This window comes from Saccopteryx bilineata, chromosome 5 (genome assembly GCF_036850765.1).
Source record: "Saccopteryx bilineata isolate mSacBil1 chromosome 5, mSacBil1_pri_phased_curated, whole genome shotgun sequence".
NCBI classification, from domain to species: domain Eukaryota; kingdom Metazoa; phylum Chordata; class Mammalia; order Chiroptera; family Emballonuridae; genus Saccopteryx; species Saccopteryx bilineata.
The window spans coordinates 61,390,354-61,411,770 of record NC_089494.1 but is presented as its reverse complement, the minus strand read 5'-3'; the positions used below and the strand labels follow the sequence as shown (position 1 = coordinate 61,411,770).

Below are 21,417 nucleotides of genomic sequence, written 5' to 3'. Positions count from 1 at the left end.
AAAGAAAAAAAAAACTGTCCAGCCTTTCCGAGGCCAGGAGGTCAGATGCTCAAGTCCTTGGGCCAGTCACATTTGGCCCTGATCAGCCTTGTGCATTTATTGCCACATACCATCGTCATTTTCAATGGGTGCCACGATATGAAAAAGTATTGGAAAATACTGAAAGATAATTCACATAAAGTATTTCCATACTGCCTGACACAGTAAATGTTTAATAAATGTTAACTATTATTATATTTATAAAACCATTATATCCACTAATAAAATATTTAAGGTGTGCCAAATCATTCACAGGAAAGGAGGCACGTTATCAACACATTCTACGGCTGTATTTTGTTACCAAGTAACAGATCTTGAATTAAGAGAGCCAGGTATGTTTTCTACTATGCCTTAAGGTAGATACAGAAGTCAGATTCCAGATTCCTTTACAGAATAGGTAGATTACCAGAGTCAGTTATCTCTCTGATATTAAAGTTTCTATTGATTAGCCCCAAAATGTACTACTTGAAATTCAACTCCACCCTAAATGAAATGCTCAATGAAATTTGCCTTAAGCTAGTCCTTTAAAATACAAAAACCAAAATATCTTGAAATTACCTTTTTTTTTTCTTTATGCACTGTTGCTTTATTTTTTATTTTACTTAGTGAGACAGAGAGAGAGACAGACAGAGACAGGCAGGCCCAGACAGACAGTAAGGGGGAGAGATGAGAAGCGTCAACTCATAGTTGTGGCACCTTAGTTGTTCATAGATTGCTTTCTCATATGTGCCTTGACTTGGGGGCTCCTCCAGCCGAGCCAATGACCCCTTGCTCAAGCCAGTGACCTTGGGCTCAAACCAGCGAGCTTGGGCTTCAAGCCAGCAACCTTTGGGCTCAAGCAGTAAACCTCAGGGTTTTGAACCTGAGTCCTCAGTGTCCCAGGTCGATGCTCTATCCACTGCACCACCACCTGGTTATGCTATCCACTGTTGCTTTAAATCTACTGCTATGTATGTATACTTTTCAAAGTAAACTTAAGTTTGAACATGATAGAATACAGTGAATAAAAACCATGTTGAGCATAAAAATTAAGTTCTATTCAAGAGTAAGGTACAATTCAAAATCACAATGAGATACCTTTTCACACTCACTAGGATGTCACATCCACTTTTTAAACTAAAGACATAGTGTTAGTGAGGACTAGAGAAACTAGAACCATCACATATTGCTGGTGGGATTATAAAATGGTAAAACAACTTTGGAAAAAAAATTTAGCAGTTCCTAAAAATGTCAAATATAAAGTTGCAATATGTAAACATAAAGTTACAATACAATGTGAGCAATTTCAGTCCTAGGTATATAGTCAAGAGAAATAAAAACATGTCCACACAAAAACTTGTGAGTAGCATTATTCATGATAGCATCATTATTCATAATGGTCAAAAAGTGGAAACAATTCAAACGTCCATCAAGTGATGAACAGATAAACATAATGTGGTATACATGCAACCACTGCGACAAACATTATTTGTTCATAAAAAGAAATAAAGTAGCGATACATCCAGCAACAAGACTGAACTTTTAGGTCATACTAAGGGAAAGAAGGCATTTACAAAAGAACACATTATATATATGATTCCATTTATGTGAAAAATCCCAGAGATACACTCTATAAAAGTAGGTTAATGGTTCCCTGAGGCTGGGAGGGTTGGGAGAAATGGGAAGTGACTGCAAATGGGTATGGAGTTTCTTTTTAGGGTGACTAAATGTTCTAAAATGGATTTTGTTGCATAACTTTCTGAATGTACTAAAATTCATTGAACTGTACACTTTCAATGGGTGAATTGGTATGTTATTTATAACTAATTTTTTAAAGTTTTTTAAAAAATAGAGTAAGATACCATAACATGCAAAAACCAAGCCTGCAAATAAAGTTAGGGAAAAAAAGCATTTTTTTTAATACATATGTTTTCTTGGTTGCCATAGGTAGATGCTTCAGAACACTCTTTGGATAGAAAGTAAATCTTTTTTTGGTTCAGGAAAAAAATCAGAAAACAGGAAGAAAAAGAATCAGTGAGGCAATCAGCCCTTAAGTCTGTTGTTTGGGGTTTTTTTTTTAATCTATGAATTTAACACTTTAGCGAGAAATCTCTTAGGTGTATTTATCAAAAAGAGGTGTGGAAAAAAAGAAGAAAAATGGGAAGGATGTCTCTGTTAACTTATCAAACAGAAGAAATATAATAGATTGTTTCTCCTCTTTTCTCCCTCAACTCCCAGCATTTAATTCTGATTTGTTAACTGAAATGAGACATAACTCAAAGGCTCTTAATACTCAACCTATATATTTTAAGTGTTCTCTCCATGTAGACAAGATCATATAAGAAGCTGTTCATTTGAAGTTGCTTGGGGAGCATGAAGTTCAGAATAAGAGGAACTGAGTAAATCAAATGTTTAATGGGATATTTCTCAGTGTATTCCACAAAGGGATTCTATTAAAAGCGGATCACATGATCAAATGATTTGGGGATATGCAGTATAGTTAACAATACTCATATGGTTCCTTGTATTCATCTCCGTACTAGAAACAGCACTGCCAGTGTTAGCGTAGGCTCTTCTCTCTCACAGACCCTGGACTCTAGAACACTGGCCACTGTCTGTTGCCCCTAAGGTTGACCAATTCTTCTTCTTAACAATTAATTTAATAAGTTAATAGACTCCACTTAGAGTCAAATATTCAGAGACACAGGAGGTATTATCTTTCACTTTGATTAAAGACTGCAGCTGGCGTCTTCAGGACTTCTCCAAATGAAGAGAGTCCTATCGATTTTCTTTGATTGACTGTAAAAATTATATACATGTGTTATAAAATAAAAACCAGGCACTCAGAAAGGTACAAAGAAATAAAAATTCATCACTCAAAGATAAACACGATGAACATTTTGGTGATTGTTCTTTTGGATATCTCTCTACTTACATATATATCCAACAGATACCTAATTCTATATATAGTATACATAATGCCTTGTTTAATGAATTTTATTTTTCAGATTAACCTAGACTATATGTATTCCAGAATTTATCACATAAGAAAGATTATATTTTTTTTAAAAGAAAACGTAACAGGAACTGGCTGGTTAGCTTAGTCCATTAAGAGCATTGTCCTGAAACAACAAAGTTGGAGGTTTGATCTCTGGTCAGGGCACAGACAGGAAGCAACCAAAATATGCACAAATGAGTGGAAAACAAATGCTTCCTTTCCCTCTCCCTCTCCTCTTTTTCTTCCTTCCTCTCTCTGTCTCTCTAAAAATCAACAAAAATTAAGCTCTGGCTAGATAGCTTGGTGGGTTGGAGCATCGTCCCAGAGTGTGGAGGTTGCCAGGTTCGATTCCCCTGTCAGGGCACATACAGGAACAGCTCAATGTTCCCGTCTCTCTCTCTCTCTCCCTGCCTCTCTCTCAAAAAAAGAAAAAGAAGCCTGACCTATGGTGGCACAGTGGACAAAACGTCAACCTGGAACGCTAAGGTCATCGGTTCAAAACTCTAGCCTTGCCCGGTAAAGGTATATATGGGAAGCAACTACTATGAGTTGATGCTTCCCACTTCTCCCTCCCCCCTAAAAAGAGAGAAAAGAGAAAGAAAAAGAAAACATAATAAATATGTCCAAACATAGAGTATGCTTTCTCAGTTTTTAAATTCTCATTTGTTCTCTATTATCTAAAATTTCTCCAAATACTTTTTGTCTTTATGGTTGGCCAGCATAAAACCCACAGGAAAGTGCCAAGCACTCTGGGTAAAGCCTTCCCTGGAACATGCCCAATTCTGTCCTCGAACACCCAGATACAGGATTGGGGATTATCAACTTCTGTACATATGTCATCTTTTTCTTTTCCCAATTTAGAGAAACTAAAATGATTTCAACTCAACAAAAATGTCTCTGGAATTGTCAGATTCTGAGCTAACCTTTCTCCTCAAAGTGAACCCCTTGAAATCTATGAGACATCTAGAAACCCTTTGAAAGATCAGTTCTCCATAGCCAAAGAAAAATTGCTTACTAAATTAATTTTCTAAATAATTCTGGTACAGCTTAGTTCCCACCACTCTTTCCACTTGGTTCTTATTGCTCCAGCAATAATCTTTCTAAATTACGAATATTATCATCACTCTCTTCTTTAAAAAGTCTTCACTGACTCCCATTTCCTACAGATAAAATCCAAATTCTTAAGCATGAAATACCAGGCCTTCCTGGCACACTTACTGCTGACACTGCGTGCACTCTCCAACCTCACAGCCAGCCACAGACCAAATGTCCTGTGCTGCTCAGTGTATTCCAGCCTCGGCTGTTTCTTCTTCCCAAAATGCTGACTTTTCACCACATCCTATCCTGCTACCTAGCAAACTTCTACTCTATTTTTAAGAGGCAGCTTAAATGTCTTCTTCCTTGACCCATTTGGACAGTACCTGGCAGAATACAAATGCCCAACAAATGCTATTATTTTTGATGATGCAATTATCTGGGAGATAATGATAATTTTCCAATTTAACAATGAAGACCAAGATCCTGCTTTCTACAAAAGGCCTTGACACATATTAGTGACACACCAGGGATAAATATTTTAAGGAATGTATTAGTCAAAAGTACAATGAATTTTACTGTGCTAAAATTAACATACTTAGGTTTTCCTTATCACCTTTCAAATACTGAATTAAGTCAGATTCGAATATATTTTAAATCAAGTTTTGAAAATACTATAGGCAGAAGAATATCACCGACACAGACTTTATAAAACTTTGGTGCCTGGCTTCACATAAAGTTTATGTGGAGCTCATACCACGTTTTCCTACTACTTACCAAAACTAAAACTGGATATACTACTTTAATAAAAGTTTGATCAGGACTAAATATTTGAAGAATTACACCATGTACTGATTCCCACTGTCTAACACATGGAAACAACTTTAATGAACACCTACTAAGCTACATAGTGTAACTGTTTCCATTCCCGACCTACCCCCTTCCCCCCCACACACAAACACATACACTCCAACCTTCTTCCTTTCTTTCAGACAAAAAAAGAAAATCCAAATTTGTTTGGTCACCAGACTTCCTCCCAAAGATACTTATCTTCCATTAGAAGCTGCCCCTTCTCCCAGGTCCAAGAGCCAGTACTAGTTGGACAAGCAATCAGTACATGCATTTTCCCCCAGATTGTTACTGGCCCAAAGGCTGGGAAAGACAGACCCACACTGGCTCAATCAACCTGAAAGGATGTACAAGCTACATGAGAGAGAACAGGTTCCCCTGTAATCTTGTGCCGGGCATAAACAAGGAAGCACACAGCTCTGACTGCCTCCGGCAGCCACCTCTGTCTACAAGGAAAATCAGCCTTACGCTGCATGCTATGAGTGGCCAGAAATGGAAAGATCACAAGTCCTTGATCCATACTATAGCATTTCTGAATTTCCCATTATGTGAGATTTTACAACCTTAAATAATTTATTGTTTAAGCAGGTAGAGTTTGCTGATTTTAAGTATCATATAACACTTGTAGCTGAAGGCATCTCAATTTGTAAGATAATTTGATTCTTGAAAGTGGGAATAATTACTCTTAAAAGGTTTCATTTTACAAACAGAAAACTAAAGCTCAGAGAGGTTAAATATACACAATAAGGTCAAGTAACTAGAGTTATAGTATAATCATTTAAAAGATCATTATATAACAGTAAAAATGAATAAATTACAGCCATGTTCTACAGTAAGACTATATATCTCAGGACAAGAGGTTTGAGTGAAAAAAAAGTTGAAGAATACATTCTACATGTTCTATTCATTTTAAGTCCAAAACAAGCAAATCAAAACAATGTTTATATAGGGTACAAACATATGTTATAAATTTATAAAGAAAGGCAAGGGAGTAATAATCAGGATGAGGCTGCCGGTGTGAGGAACAGGAGGGAGCATGTGGGAACATGGGAGACTCCAGAAGCAATAGCTGTTTCTTAAAATACATGCTGGGCATAAAACAGTTATAGTATCATGATGGTTAATAATTTTATTATTTCTTAAAATTTATTGTTTTGTATGTACTTAACATATAATAAAATAGAAAACATGCACTAGTCTATCCCTTTTCATTTGTCACTCACTATGTATAACAGTGAATGTGATAACTTTTTCTTCTAGTGAGAAAAATCACATGAATAAATATTTTTTAAAGAATTAGTTTTAAAATGATTAAAATTATTTTAAAGAGGTTTTCAATCAAACTTCTTAAATTGTCTTAGGTTTACACATTACTGATATTTGCCATATCTCATTAAACCATAGCTAACCCAAATGTCAACATGCAAAATATCCCAAAGTCACTTTGAAACCTCTAGTTCTTCATAAGGTATAATCTGATGCCTGGCCTAGCATCCTCAATTACACACTCAACCATGTGGACACCTGCCTGTATGCCTCCTTTCATTGAGCAACGGTCATTTTTCCTGATCCAACGGTCAACGTGAGCAAAGAGAGAAAAGACACACAAGGCCCGGCCCAAAATTCAGGCTGAGATGAAGTATAAGAGGAGATGGTGCTGAAAAGGACAGCACACTGTCAACTGCAGAATACCTTCCATGCCATGGCTAAGAACCTCTCTTCTGACTTCAGAATATTAGTACTGTCACAGAACACATACAATACTTCGTCCCCTAAGTAATTTGTCACATGATCTCAAAGACCACCAGTGAAGGATTAGGCCTCCACAAGCATGGGGGAGATGTCAATGGTGGGAGGGGGTGCAATCTTTGAAACCTTGTGCCCTACTCAACACTACAACCTTGCTGGTCATTGCAACAGATTTTAAGATTGGTTGACAGGTATTCACAGTACTGTTAAGGATATACTGCAGGGACAAGGCTGGATACAGGAAGGTATCTTAGGTAGTTACCGAACTAGTCTAGAAAGTGGCTTGCAATTGAAAAGGAGAAAGAAATTTGAGACAAGCTTATGAAAGAAAAGATTAGGTTTGGCTGTATGAGAGAGCAAGAAGAAAGAGTCCTTTTCACTAATGAACAATATAGGCGTCTGCAGCACAAGAGAGAGTGAAGTGTGGGGATGAGGAAGAGCTGGGAAGGTTTAGGTGCTACTTTCTCCAAACTCAATCCTTGACCCAGGTGTTTGCTGGTGCCATTAAGTGAAAACTGCACGATAGCATGTTATGACAGGCAACAGGATAGAATGGAGGGTATGAAAACTTTGCAAGGAGGCAAAACTGAGTTCAAATTACAGTTTTGAAACTTCCTGTATGATCTCAGAGGGGAGGTAAGAGAGCAACAAAGGGGAAAGGAAGAGAGTGTTGTGTAGATTTCTTTCTCTCTGCTCACCAATCCTCCTTCTTCCTTCCTCAGGTCCACTAGCCTCTACATCAAAGCTTATTTACCCCAGACACTTCCCCAAATTATAAAATGTTAGGAGTAGAAAGATGAAGAAACTGACTTTAAGGAGTTTCCCAGCCCAGATTTTTCCCCTATATGCCATAATTTAAACCTGATAAATGACATAATTAAGTAATTAAAGGGGGACTTATACTTTATCATTTGTCAGAAAAAGCAAACTTCCATGAACTCCTGTAACAAGTTCTGTTCTCTAAGTACACAATTAATTCAGAATTCAGTATAAAATACTGAATTGGCCCTGGCTGGTTGGCTCAGTGGTAGAGCGTTGGCCTGGAGTGCAGGAGTCCTGGGTTCGATTCCCAGCCAGGGCACACAAGAGAGGTGCCCATCTGTTTCTCCACCCCTCCCCCTCTCCTTCCTCTCTGTCTCTCTCTTCCCCTTCCACAGCCAGGGCTCCATTGGAGCAAAGATGGCCCGGGCTCTGAGGATGGCTCTGTGGCCTCTGCCTCAGGCGCTAGAATGGCTCTGGTTGCAACAGAGCATCGCCCCCTGGTGGCTGTGCCGGGTGGATGCCGGTTGGGCGCATGCAGGAGTCTGTCTGACTGCCTCCCTGTTTCTAACTTCAGAAAAATACACACACAAAAAAAATACTGAATTATATTATAACTGAGTAAAGAAGTTAGACATGGTCATATGAGAATCCTAAGCAATAACATTACCTTTCTATTCACTCTTTGTGGCCATGAAGTGTCATTTCTTTGACCTCTTTCTTTGGAAGTTTCTGTTTTTAAGACTTTTCCAAAGAATGGATGGATGAATGCACTGATGAACAAATGAAGAAATGGACAAACTATGGATAATTTTTCCAAGCCTTTGGAAAGACAGCAATATAGAGTGGTTAAGAAGTGCACAGGCTCTGAAGCCAGATTGTCTGGGTTCAAATACCAGCTACACAAACTATTAAATGTATGATCTTGGCCAAGTTACTCAACCTCTAGTTCCTCTGTTTCCTTATCCATAAAATAGAGAAGGTAACAGTACAAGATCTTAGAGTCGTGAAGATTTAAGAGGTTAGAGGCCTGGCATGGGGTGAGCCCCAAAGGATAAGTATGCAATTGTATTATTGTTATATTACTATTGCAGGGTTAATGGAAATATTGGTTTTTGGGGCACAGACTGTAAGCTAAGAACAGCCAGAACACTAGGTGAAGTTCAGCTGATAGGAAAGAGCCAGGAGCTCCCAGGAAAAGCTCCTTTAACCAAAAGCCAATCTAAGAGAAGTGACACTGGCTTTAATTTTGTGAGTTTCAAAGATCTTTTGTCTTAGTTCCTTTCTTCATTCAAGAAATAGATGGGAGCTGACAAAGCAGGACAGATGGGAGAGGACTCAAGATGATATAGAAGAAAGCAGCTACAATAAAAATAACTTAAAAGTTTTTCAATTCTTAATCACCAAGTGCTACCATTCATGAGGAATTTTTCAAGGGCCTCAAAGCTATTAAAATGGTAATTAGGTCCCAAGAAAACAAGAACCAATTCAATTACATGCTGGATACTTTTAAAATTTAAATCTCTATTAAGAGGGTTATAAACGAAGCACAGTTATAATTACAGGTCCATGACCAACCTTAAAGCCAAAGTGTAGGTTCCTGGTTGACGCTGGCTCTCCCGAATGAGGTAGCTGCCCTCAGCCACACTCAAGAGCTGGTCTGCCGCTTCTCGGGAGATCATGCCGTGAAACCTGAGGAACAAAGTCAGTTCAGAAACTCTGTGCCTTCCACCTTTTTCAATAAAACAAGGTAAAACAAAACCCCCACCTTTTCCTGTTGTTTTTTTCTTAGACAAAGTACTGCCATATAATCAAAGGGGAGCAGTGGAGTTGAACTATGCTTGTGTTTCTCTGGGCCTGGCTCCTGGCCAGCTTCTCCATGGTGATTGAAACAGCACCAAAGTCACTACCCAATCCATTTAACAATCACAAAATCAAAATTCACATCCATCAAAAGGAAGATCAATGACCTCTTTTGCGAGGACATTGCCCTTCTTATGTAGCCATCTGACCATGTGGACATGTTTAAAAATATAAAGAAATGTCTCCCATTTCCTTTCTTCATATTAATAACATTGCTCCAAAATTTTGGCTCAGTCTATGTTGGCAATTTTCCAGGACCCTGGGTTGCCCTTAATTGGTATGACTGCCCAATAATGTGCATAATCTGCATCACTGGATACTCAAGCCAAAAGCAAAGAACTGTAACACTTGCTTTCACTCCCTGCTAAGACCTATTTTTGATTAAAGGAGAAAAAAAGGAGACTAAATACACTCTTTACACAAACACAGTAGATTCAACTATAACACTCAGACCAGAAACACTAAAAAATAAAAATGTCAGTGTGACTAATGATTAATATTAAAATATAAAACCCCCTTACATTTGCATGGGGATTTTCCACTTTATAAAGAACTCATACATTATGTCCTTTTAATAACTCAAAAACAACTGAATGGAGTGATTGCTCTAATGAAACTGCAGTTTCTGCTGGTAAAACAACAACAAATAAACAAAACAAAAAAACACTTGAATTTGGAATACCATATTTCCCCATGTATAAGACGTTCTCATGTATAAGACACACCTTAATTTCAGGGCCCGAAATTTGAAAAAAGGATAACAAGAGTGAAAAAGCGGAAATGCAAGTAAAAAAAATCTACACCAATAAGCGCAAAAATAAGTGCAAAAAAAGCGAGACATGCAAGTAAAAAAAAACCCTACAACCACTGTATAAGACGCATCAGTTTTTAGACCCTAAATTTTTCGGGAAAGGGTGCATCTTATACATGGGGAAAGATGGTAATATATTCAAAAGGGCCTGAAATGACGCCTTAATAATTTAGAAACCTTACTAGGGTTCAACTGAAACTTTCTGGAGTTTTTCCTTATGGAAATGGTCAGTCTCAATTTAACTCTTAAAACAGTTAACGGTAGGTATGTTTAAATCATGATAATTAGAACAGGTAGGTTTAATAGTAGTCTGTAACTTCTTTTTTTTTAAGACTTTATTCAATTTTCAGAGAGGAGAGAGAGAGAGAGAGAGAGAAGAGGGGAGGAGCAGGAAGCATCAACTATCAACTCCCATATGTGCCTTGACCAGGCAAGCCCAGGGTTTTGAACCGGCAACCTCAGTGTTCCAGGTCGCTTTACCCCACTGCGCCACCACAGGTCAGGCTTGTAATTTTTTATCTTCATAAATTCCTCAATCTTTCAGAACCAGGTCCATTCTGACTCTGCTGGGGCAAGCATATGATTATCTACCCCTACCACTGGATTAGCATATTGATATTTTAAGTTTACCTGACATCAATTAATAAAGCTAGTAAAATTTAACATTTATCTGTTTAAAAAACTCAATTTAAAGAAGAATGTTATTCAAGAAAACAAATTTTGTAACAAAACTTGACAATGGTATACCAGTTGACCCAAAATTTCCACCCCCCCATAAAAAGCTATATGCAGCACTAAGATGTTTCTTAAGGTGTTACCTTTAATAATAGTCACAGCCCCTTAATGACAGAGATACATTCTGAAAAATGCATTGTGAGGTGATTTCACCAGAGTGTACTTACACAAATTTAGACAGTATAGTCTACTACACCCCTAGGCTATATATATATATGGTATGCTACTGTTATATATGTGATCTGTCCTTGACCGAAACATCATTTTGCAGTATATCACTGCACCGTTTAAATGCAACCTAAATGCCAAAAGCAGAGAAATGACTCAATTACAGTACAACCATAAAAAACACCAGTGTCTACCCCAAACTCACAAGTGCCTATGCTCTATCCACAAGTCTTGAAAACTTAAATAGAATTTTAACTAATTTAAAAACATGTGCTATATATATTATTATTTGATATGATATTAAGTCATAAAAAATAAATGAATATGTGGGGAATTTTGAGATTTTAGGTGATTTTTATTCTTTTCTCCAAAGGGCTACATTTGTGTAGATCTTCTAAATAATCAGAAAAATTAAAGACTTTAAAAATGATTATAATATTTTTCATCAAATATAAAAATGTTCATTATTAAATGGAAAATTAGGCTAAAAAGTTACAAGTATAATATCTCAATTTTGCAAAAACAGGAAAATAGATCTCTATACTTGTCTTTATTTTCTGTGTTTTCACTAATTAGAATACTTACATTTATAATCAGAAAAATAATTTCATTCATCCAAACTTGAATACCTCCTTCATCTTGCTTTTATTTTTTACTAAAAGTATCCATTTACCTGTCTCTTTAACATATTCCAATCTATAAAGTATTTTCTGATAATCCATACTTACTCTCTTCCATAATACTTTGGTCTGTTTTCTACCTATTGGGAAAGAAAAAAAAAAAGATATTTGTGAAAATGCAAATGCTCACAACGTAACTCAACATTCTGCATATGCGACAAACTAAAGCATATATTAAGGAAAAGAAAACTCAGACTGGAGGTCAGTTCTGTCAGATGACCTGTGCCACTAGGACTGGTCACTTCACCTCTCAGCCGTTCCTTATCTATAAAACACTTTGTATGTAAAAAGAATGGGACTAAATTATCTTTCATTTCTAGGATTTTATGAATCTGAAAAAATATTTACATTACTTTATCCAAAAAGTAAAATAAAACATCCAAAAACTTAATGCCACAATTGTGTCAGAACAGACTGTGACTTTCTCTCCCATCCTGTTACTCCACACTCCCCCTTCTGTTAACATCTCTATACAACCGTGCCCTGTGTTCTCCCGCCAGCCCTCCCCTAGCTTTCCAGGGCAGGTGTGCTGGCTGTACGGTAGATAAAAAAAGGTCCAGCAGAAGAGAGTCTAAGGCAGTCTTTTTCAACTACCAGTCCATGGATTGGTCCATCAGAAATTTTGTTAAACATACTGATGTCATAGGAAGATTATAGACTCAATGACCTTAAGTTGAATTTGCTTATGCTCAGGGTGATTTCTGTCTTAGCAGTTCCTGAAATAATTCTCCTGTTTTCACTGGTCTCGAAGTGTAAAAGGTTGAAAACCACTGTTCTAAAGAATCTGTACTGGGGTAGACTGAAAGAATATTTGCCTGGTTCATTTCAGAAATATTTACTGAATGGCAAATACATGATAGACACTGTCCTACCTGGAAGGAAACACATTAGTGAAATAAGACAAATGTCATTAGACTTTGGAAACTTACATTATAATGGTGAGAAACAGACAATAAAGAAAGGTAAAGAAATTTAAAATAAAATAGGAAGAAGTGATAAGTGCTCTAAAGAAAATAAGAATAAGTAACTTAAAAGGGAAAGCCAATGAGGGTCAGGAGAGGCCTCTCGGAGATGACTAAACTTGGTCCTGAGTGACAAGAAGCCAGGCCCACCTGCAAAATCATAGGAATGAAATAAGCTTTCCCTAGAAGGCTGCTGGGTGACACCACAGACTACATTTATTAAGTTCATACTATGTGCTGTATGTTTTAATTACATATATAGATCATTTATTCTGTACAATGAGATATGAATTACTCTATTTCATCCTCATAAGAGAGCACTATCATTCTCATTTATTGATAAAGAAATTAGGTATCAGAGAGGTTAGATACCTTGTTCAAAGTTACAAAGAATCCCACACAACTGGGATTCTGAATTCCGGAACAGCAAAAGGGGCCCAAACTCTTTGTTTACTTGACACTGACTCATCTGAATTAAGTTAAATATAGCAGTTCTCAAAGCAACTCAAATGTCTATACTTCAGGTAATTTTCTCCTTTGGCTTCTATACAGAGCCTGATTGCCAAGTCTAAGTCACCTACCCACTGGTCATCAAGGTCTGATACTGTTTTCAGCAAACTTGAGATATTTCTTTATATTGTAGGGGAAAAAATGTATTTCAGTGAAAAACTATGTATCATCTATAACATACGCTACTGGCTGATCTAGTCCAGTCCATTGTCTTTGAACTATTTTGAAACTTGCTAAGTCGTAGGTAACTGGTACATAAACTTTTCCCTGTGGGATAGTGGTTTAATTGACTTCTTCCCTACTCCCTTCCCAGTGGGGAAAATAACCCGGTTCTGTCTCTATTTTCAATTCATTTCACTATCCTTGACTTCATATAAATTTGTGCTATTTTGACTTTTCCTTTGAAATCATTATAACATCTCCTTGTTTTCCTCATATCATATGACTATATTAAGCACATGTTCATCTTCATATCTGCAAGAAAGATACGGATTTTACCTTTTCCTTACAATTATATTTAAATAATGTTTTACCCTTCAAGAATTTTCTAGTATCTGCTGAGGTTATAGTCAGGTTATTTATTGGCTTATCAAGGTAAATTTCACCAAATTTGGTCTTATTCTATAATTTCCCTGCTCAGAAAACGCAGTGTACCAAAAATGAGCCAGCTGGTCCCTACAGTTACAGTTGGTCCATTTTAGGTCCACAGTTTACTAGAGTGGGGTCATATACCTGCTTGTGAGCAAACCTTTGATTTTGAGATAAAAATTCAATGTTTACATGTTAAGGATTTAATGTGTTACAGCATTTTATGATTAAATGTCATCGAGACGAACATTTTGCAGTGTCCATTCAAACTACAAATGTGCAAACCCTACGTATTTACTGTAGAGACACACATGCAGATCCACACATAAAAACATGGATAAGAATGTTCACTGAAGCACTGTTTGTAGTCATTATAAAAATCCCAGTAACTTAAGTATATACCAAGAGGGGAATAACTAAACTGTTTTATAGTATAAGTAATATGCACAGTTTGAAAGCATGATATAGAAATATAAAGACTAACATAAAGAAATCAGTAAAACAATTTACTAAATACAAATATATATTATGGAATAATAATAAAGTATGACACCATTTAGGAAAAGCACCTGCACACACTATACTATAATATATATTTATAGCATAGAGAGAGATTTGAAAAAATATACAGTATATCAAATTTAAATGGTTACCTCTAGGAAAAAGAACTGAACTAAGGAATCCAGGGGAAAGGCAAAAAAGGGACTTTGGTATTATCCATAATACAACTTTTTAATAAAAAGTACACTCATGCTTTTATCGCCTTTAAAAAATAGGAATCAAAGGATCCAAGATGGTGGCACAGTGAGTGTTACACATACCTCCCCCCAGAACCGAACTAGAATCACAATTAAAATATAAAGCAATCAACATGAATAACCAACTGACAACTAGCTGAAGAGAAGTCTTATATTCAAGGATTTACAGAAGAAGCCACACTGAGACTGGAAGAAAGGGCCAAGACTCCAAAAAGACTAGCCCCACTCCCACAGGTAGAGGCTGAGATTCTGGAGGGCTAGCTCAGCTGTCAAGGTTTCCTCTGAGAAGCATGGGGTCTCAACCTTAAGGCATCCCAAGTCGGGTTCCCCAGCACCAGAGCCAGGAAGTGGCAACCACATCTGGCTGTAAAAATCAGCAAGGATTTTGTCTGCCAGGGACAGACAAGCATCTATTAGAGACATTGGTGCTCTCTTAAAGGGCCAATGCATAAAAACTCATTTGCAATGACTCACCCTGGGCTTTGGCAAAGGGAGAATAGAGCAGAACAGAGTCACATGAGGAGAGACTGGGTTTTGTGGCTAATGAAAGAAGCTGAAGGGACAGCCACCAGGACACCTGTGCTGAGTCCCTCCCCCACACTGCAGACACCCTAGTTCTTGGGTGGAGCAGTCCCCTCCTTACAGTATCAGCTTGGGGAAATTCAACAGCTCAACTCTCTGAACTACCAATTGCCCCACCCTACAAAGTTTGCACCCTGCTGAGGTGTCAGCTGCCTGGGCCAGTGTATAGAGGTCTGAGCATACTCAGGAGGTACCAGTGATTGAGTTGAATGGTTTGGGGTTCAAGGCCGTTCCCCCTACTTTCCCAAAAACCCAATTGGTGCCTCCCCTTCACAGGAGATCTGCTAGCCCCACTCTAGGCTCCTAGTGGCCCTAGCCTCCTGACTCCTGGTGGTTCCTCCCTACTAAAGTCTGGCAGAATCTGGGACAAACTAAGTTGTGTGTCTCTGAAATGGGGGCCACAACCCCTACCTTCCCACAAGCCTGACCAGTACCACCCCCTCATAAGAAATCTGTTAGGTCTGTCCTCCCAACTCCCAGTGACCCCAAACTGCTGAGATCAGGCATCTGGCAGAATCTTGGATAATCATTTCCATTAAGATTGGGAACAAGACAGGGATGCCCAGTTTCAACACTCTTATTCAACATAGTACTAAAAGTCCTAGCCACAGCAATCAGACAAGAAAAAGAAATAAAATACATTCAAACTGCAAAGAAAGAATTAAAACTGTTATTATTTGCAGATGACATGATACTGTATATAGAGAACCCTAAAGATTTCACCAAAAAAACTACTAGAACTGAGAGATGAATTTGTAAAGTCTCAGGATGTAAAATAAATATACAGAAATCAGTTTAATTTTTATACACTAATAAATAATGAACTATCAGAAAGAGAAACCAAATAAACAATTGCTTTCACAATTGCATAAAAAATAAATAAAATTTAGGAATATATTTAACCAGAATGTAAAAGACCTTACTTGGAAATTTATAAGACTGAAGAAAGAAATTGAAGAAGATACAAATAAGTGGAAGCATATACTTTGTTCATGGACAGGAAGAATTAACATCATTAAATGTCCATACTATCCAAAGCAATCTATAGACTCAATGCAATTTCTATCAAGATATCCATGGCTAATTTCACAGAACTACAGTAAATATTCCAAAAATTTATATGGAACCACAAAAGACCTCAAATATCTACAGCAGTGGTTCTCAACCTGTGGGTTGCGAACCCGGCGGCGGGGGGGGGGGGGTCGAATGACCAAAACATAGGGGTCACCTAAAGCCATCGGAAAAATACATATTGGAAAATACATATTTTATTTAAAAATATATTGTATAATAAATATGTATTTTCTGATGGCTTTAGGCGACCCCTGTGTTTTGGTCGTTCGACCCCCGCCGGGGTCGTGACCCACAGGTTGAGAACCGCTAATCTACAGTAATCTTCAGAAAGAAGAATAAAGTTGGCTAAATCATGCTACTGAATATCAAACTATACTACAAGGCTGTAGTAATCAAACTGGCATGGTACTGGCATAAAAACAGACAAAAGTCAATGGAATAAAATAGGAAGCCCAGAAATTAATCCAGAGTTATACAGTCAATTAATATTTGACAAAGGAGGCAAGAACATAAAATGGAGTAAAGACAATCTATTCAGTAAATGTTGGGAAAATTAGATACATGCAAAATAATTGAAACTAGACCACCTTCTTACACTATACACAAGAATAAACCTAAAATGGATTAAAGACTGAAAATGTTAGACTTGAAACCATAAAAACCATGGAAGAAAACAGGCAGTAAAAAGACATCTCTTGTAGCAATATTTTTTTCTGATATATCTATTTCCTGAAACAAGGGAAACAAAAGAAAAAAATAAATGGAATTACATCAAACTAAAAAGGTTATGCACAGCAAAGGAAACCATCAATAAAATGAAAAGAGAATCCACTGAACAGGAGAACATATTTGCTAATGAAACATCTGACACAGGGTTAATATCCAAGATTTATAGAGAACTTATACAACTCAACACCAATAAAAGAAATAATCCAATTATAAAATGGGCAAAGGACCTGAATAGACACTTCTCCAAAGAGAACCTATGGATGGCCAAGGGACATGAAAAGATGCTTAATGTCACTAAACACCACAGAAATGCAAACTAAATCCATAATGAGATATTATCTCACACCTGTCAGAATGGCTATTATCAATAAATCAAGAACCAGCAAGTGTTGGAGAGAATGTGGAGAAAAGGAAACCACCATGCAGTATTGGTGGGAATGCAGACTGGTGAAGCCTCTGTGGAGAGCAGTATGGAGTTAGCTTAAAAAAATGAAAAACAGAACTTCTTTATGACCCAGTGATTCCAATTCTGGGAATATAGTCAAAGAAGCCCAAAACACTAATTCAAAAGAATATATGCACCCATGTTCACTGCAGCGTTTCTTACAATGGCCAAGACTGGAAGCAGCCCAGGTGCCAATCAGTACATGGGAAGATAAAAATAGTTGTGGTACATTTATACAAATGGCATACTATGCAACCATAAAAAAAGAAGGAAACGTTACCTTTTGTAGTAATATGGATGGACCTGGAGAGTATTAGGCTAAGTGAAATAAGCCAGTCAGAGAAAGACAAGTACCATATGATTTCACATATATGTGAAGTCTAAGAAGCAAAATAAACTGACAAAATAGAAACAGAGGCATGGATACCCTGGAACAGACTGACAGCTATGGGGGGTGCTGGATGAAAGAAAGTGGAAAGATTATTTAAAAACATATATACACAACACCTGGACACAACATATAGACACAACAAACATACAGACACAAGAGGCAAAGAGGGTTGGGAACGAGGAGGAGGTGGTCAAAGAGGAGAAAATGGGGATGGAAAGAAACTTTTCTTGGGGCAGATGGTATTTTGTTGAGTTGTGTACTTGAAACCTGTATGGTTTTGCAAACCAGTGTCATCCCAATAAATTCAATTAATAATAAATAAATACTGTATTTCCCCATGTATAAGATGCTCCCATGTATAAGACATACCTTAATTTTGGGGCCTGAAATTTGAAAAAAAATTTATTACATAAAGTTATTGAACTCAAGTTTTGTTCATCATAAAATTCATACAACTCATCACTGTCAATACTTCCATTAGCTTGTCCTCATCTCTGTCTGATGATGAATCACTATCTTCATATATTGCCTCGTCCTCAGTTCCATCTATGGCATTAGAAATACCACAACCACTATATAAGATGCACCCAATTTTTAGATGCCAAATTTTTCAAAAAAGGGTACATCTTATACATGGGAAAATATAAAAATAAATAAAAGGATTATTTCTATTTAAATTTTTTAATTTTCTCTTAATAATAGCTCTTTAACAAAATCTTGTGTATGAGCATTCAAATGGTAACTGGCAAAATTTCCTGAAATTAGAAAAAGTACATTAGTAACTGTTTTATTTTCTGTCAACTTGTGCTACATTCTACTGTTAGCTATATTATGTTTTAAAGTTCTGCCTCTAATAATTTATGATTTAACAGTTGATTAATTCACTTTTTTTAAGTAAAGTGCTACTCATCTGGGTCTGGAGAATACTAACAAAAATTCAGCTGAGAACGAACAGAGCAGGGACTAAGGAGTAGTCACACACATAGCCAGTCACTAAGTACATGTTCCTTTTGAGTGTGACAATTCCTGAGCCCCTGAATTTACAATATGTGATACAATGTTATGAATAGAAGAAAATGGAATGGAATGGAATTGTGCACAAATGATCAAGGTCACTTCTCCCACTCCTATGACTATAGTAAGAAAATGTTCTTAAAGACAAAGTCATTGGATCCATTTCTACTATATAATTAATGCCCATAGATATCTTTTATTTTAAATGACCATCAACTTATCTATTCATTAATTTTTCTCTTTTTCTCTCTGTACATCAGTGATAATTAAATCCTATAGCCTTATTCCCCTTAAAACACAGCGGCCAGCCTGACCAGTCAGTGGTGCAGTGGCATCGGACTGGGACAGAAAGGACCCCAGTTTTAAACCCCAAGGTCACTGGCTAGAGCAAGGCTCATTCAGCTTGAGCGCAGGCTCACCAACTTGAGTGCAGGACCACAGACATGACCCCATGGTCGCTGGCTTGAGCCCAAAAATCACTGGCTTGAGCAAGGAGTCATTTACTCTGCTGTAGCCCCCTCCCGTCAAGACACATATGAGAAAGCAATCAATGAACAACAAAGGAGACTAAGGAGCTGCAACGAAGAATTGATGCTTCTCATCTTTCCCCCTCCTGTCTGTCCCTCTCTCTATCACTGTCTCTGTCACAAAATATAAAAATAAAAGAACAACCACAGGCCCTGGCCGGTTAGCTCAGTGGTAGAGCGTTAGCCTGGTGTGCGGGAGTCCCGGGTTCGATTCCCGGCCAGGGCACACAGGAGAAGCGCCCATCTGCTTCTCCACCCCTCCCCCTCTCCTTCCTCTCTGTCTCTCTCTTCCCCTCCCGCAGCCAAGGCTCCATTGGAGCAAAGTTGGCCCGGGTGCTGAGGATGGCTCTATGGCCTCTGCCTCAGGTGCTAGAATGGCTCTGATTGCAACAGAGCAATGCCCCAGATGGGCAGAGCATCACCCCCTGGTGGGCATGCCGGGTGGATCCCAGTCGGGCGCATGCGGGAGTCTGTCTGACTGCCTCCCCGTTTCCAACTTCAGGGGGAAAAAACAACAACAACAACAACAACAACAAAAAAAAAACAACCACAGCGGCCATTTACTGTTTTTTTTTTGTTGTTTTTTTTTTGCATTTTTCTGAAGCTGGAAACAGGGAGAGACAGTCAGACAGACTCCCGCATGCGCCCGACCGGGATCCACCCGGCACGCCCACCAGGGGCGACGCTCTGCCCACCAGGGAGCGATGCTCTGCCCATCCTGGGCGTCGCCATGTCGTGACCAGAGCCACTCTAGCGCCTGAGGCAGAGGCCACAGAGCCATCCCCAGTGCCCGGGCCATCTTTGCTCCAATGGAGCCTTGGCTGCGGGAGGGGAAGAGAGAGACAGAGAGGAAGGCGCAGCGGAGGGGTGGAGAAGCAAATGGGCGCTTCTCCTGTGTGCCCTGGCCGGGAATCGAACCCGGGTCCTCCGCACGCTAGGCCGACGCTCTACTGCTGAGCCAACCGGCCAGGGCCATTTACTGTTTAATGTCCCAAAAAAACCAATTCCTTAGTTAAATATATCAGGTTGAACATCAACCAGTTCTTCAGAACATCTTTATTGTTAGTGTTCACCACTCCCAATAATCTTGAGTTTTCCCAAACCAAACATTTATAAGACTGAAACAATTGTTGCCCAAAAGACTATACTTTCAGGGATCATTTCTATAGTTTGTTACAATTGTTGCCCAGAAGAATTTTTAGGTTAGCTCCACCTCATTCTAACTAACCCTTTATTTCACTGCCAATGGATAGCCTATTTATTTTGATTGTTTTAAAGTGATTTAACCAGATTGAATATTGCTCAAAATAAGTAGATCTAAATTAACACTAGTGGCTTATAAATACTTTCAATATCTATATTTATAAATCTAATCACTAGAACAATATCGAGTGTGTCATCTTTTAAAAAGATCATTTCCTCTATTTAGTAACTGCCCTGTAGTTACTTACTATCTGGTGAAAACAAAAAGAGATGGGTCAAATGAAACAAGTTATTACCACTAATTTTCAAATTAAATATACAAATATATTGTATGCATGCACATGTAATTTATATTAAGCAGTCAAACTTAGATATCTAATAGATTATCTGTGTAGAATAATGTGTAAGGATGGGTGCAATGTGTAAGGAAAGCCAGTCCACAACCAATCCTTTTGCACACTGAGGGCAATTCTCACCCACCAATTTGTCATTAGAACATGATTGCTAATTTCCTGTGAAAAAATTCAACCAGAGTGAACACGAGGCATAGATTCCTTTCCTCATGTAAGAAAATCTCAATTGTACCATTGCTTTTCGGTCTCCCAATGCTTATACCTACACCTTAAACCAATGATAAAGTTATTGGTTAGTATTTCTAGGGGATAGCAGTGTTCAGTCAACCACATCATCAAATTAAATCAAGGAAATTGTTTTCAGATGCTCTAAGAGCTATCCTCCACTCTTCAAATATTCTACAGTGTATCTTTGCATCGAGGTAGATCATCAGAAGGCTATATACTTGGACCGCATTAGCTTTGCCCTTTAAAAAATAGCTTTACTGATTTGTTGCTCCTCAATATTATGTCAACTGCTTTAAGAAACAACCCATAAACCCACTTCTATGGACTGTGAAACTATTGTTAGTCATTGCTTATAACATCATAAATTGTACTCTATCTAATAACCTAC

The 21,417-nt window shown here is 37.8% G+C and overlaps 1 protein-coding gene and 1 pseudogene across 3 annotated transcripts in view; one reads left to right on the top strand and one right to left on the bottom strand.

Moving 5' to 3' along the window:
• Positions 1–21,417, bottom strand: part of CHN1 (chimerin 1) — a 227,390-nt gene that overhangs the window by 119,630 nt on the left and 86,343 nt on the right. The window contains exons 5-6 of one of the 3 annotated variants that reach the window (XM_066281004.1): positions 11,714–11,745; positions 8,987–9,100 (exon numbers count right to left, since the gene is read on the bottom strand). In XM_066281004.1, coding sequence (XP_066137101.1) covers positions 8,987–9,100; positions 11,714–11,745 — 146 coding nt within the window. Of the gene's footprint in view, positions 1–8,986; positions 9,101–9,176; positions 9,250–11,713; positions 11,746–21,417 lie in introns of those variants that run through there. The other 2 variants (XM_066281005.1, XM_066281006.1) reach the window with 2 other exon arrangements.
• On the top strand, positions 20,384–20,494 carry LOC136307050 (small nucleolar RNA U3; annotated as a pseudogene).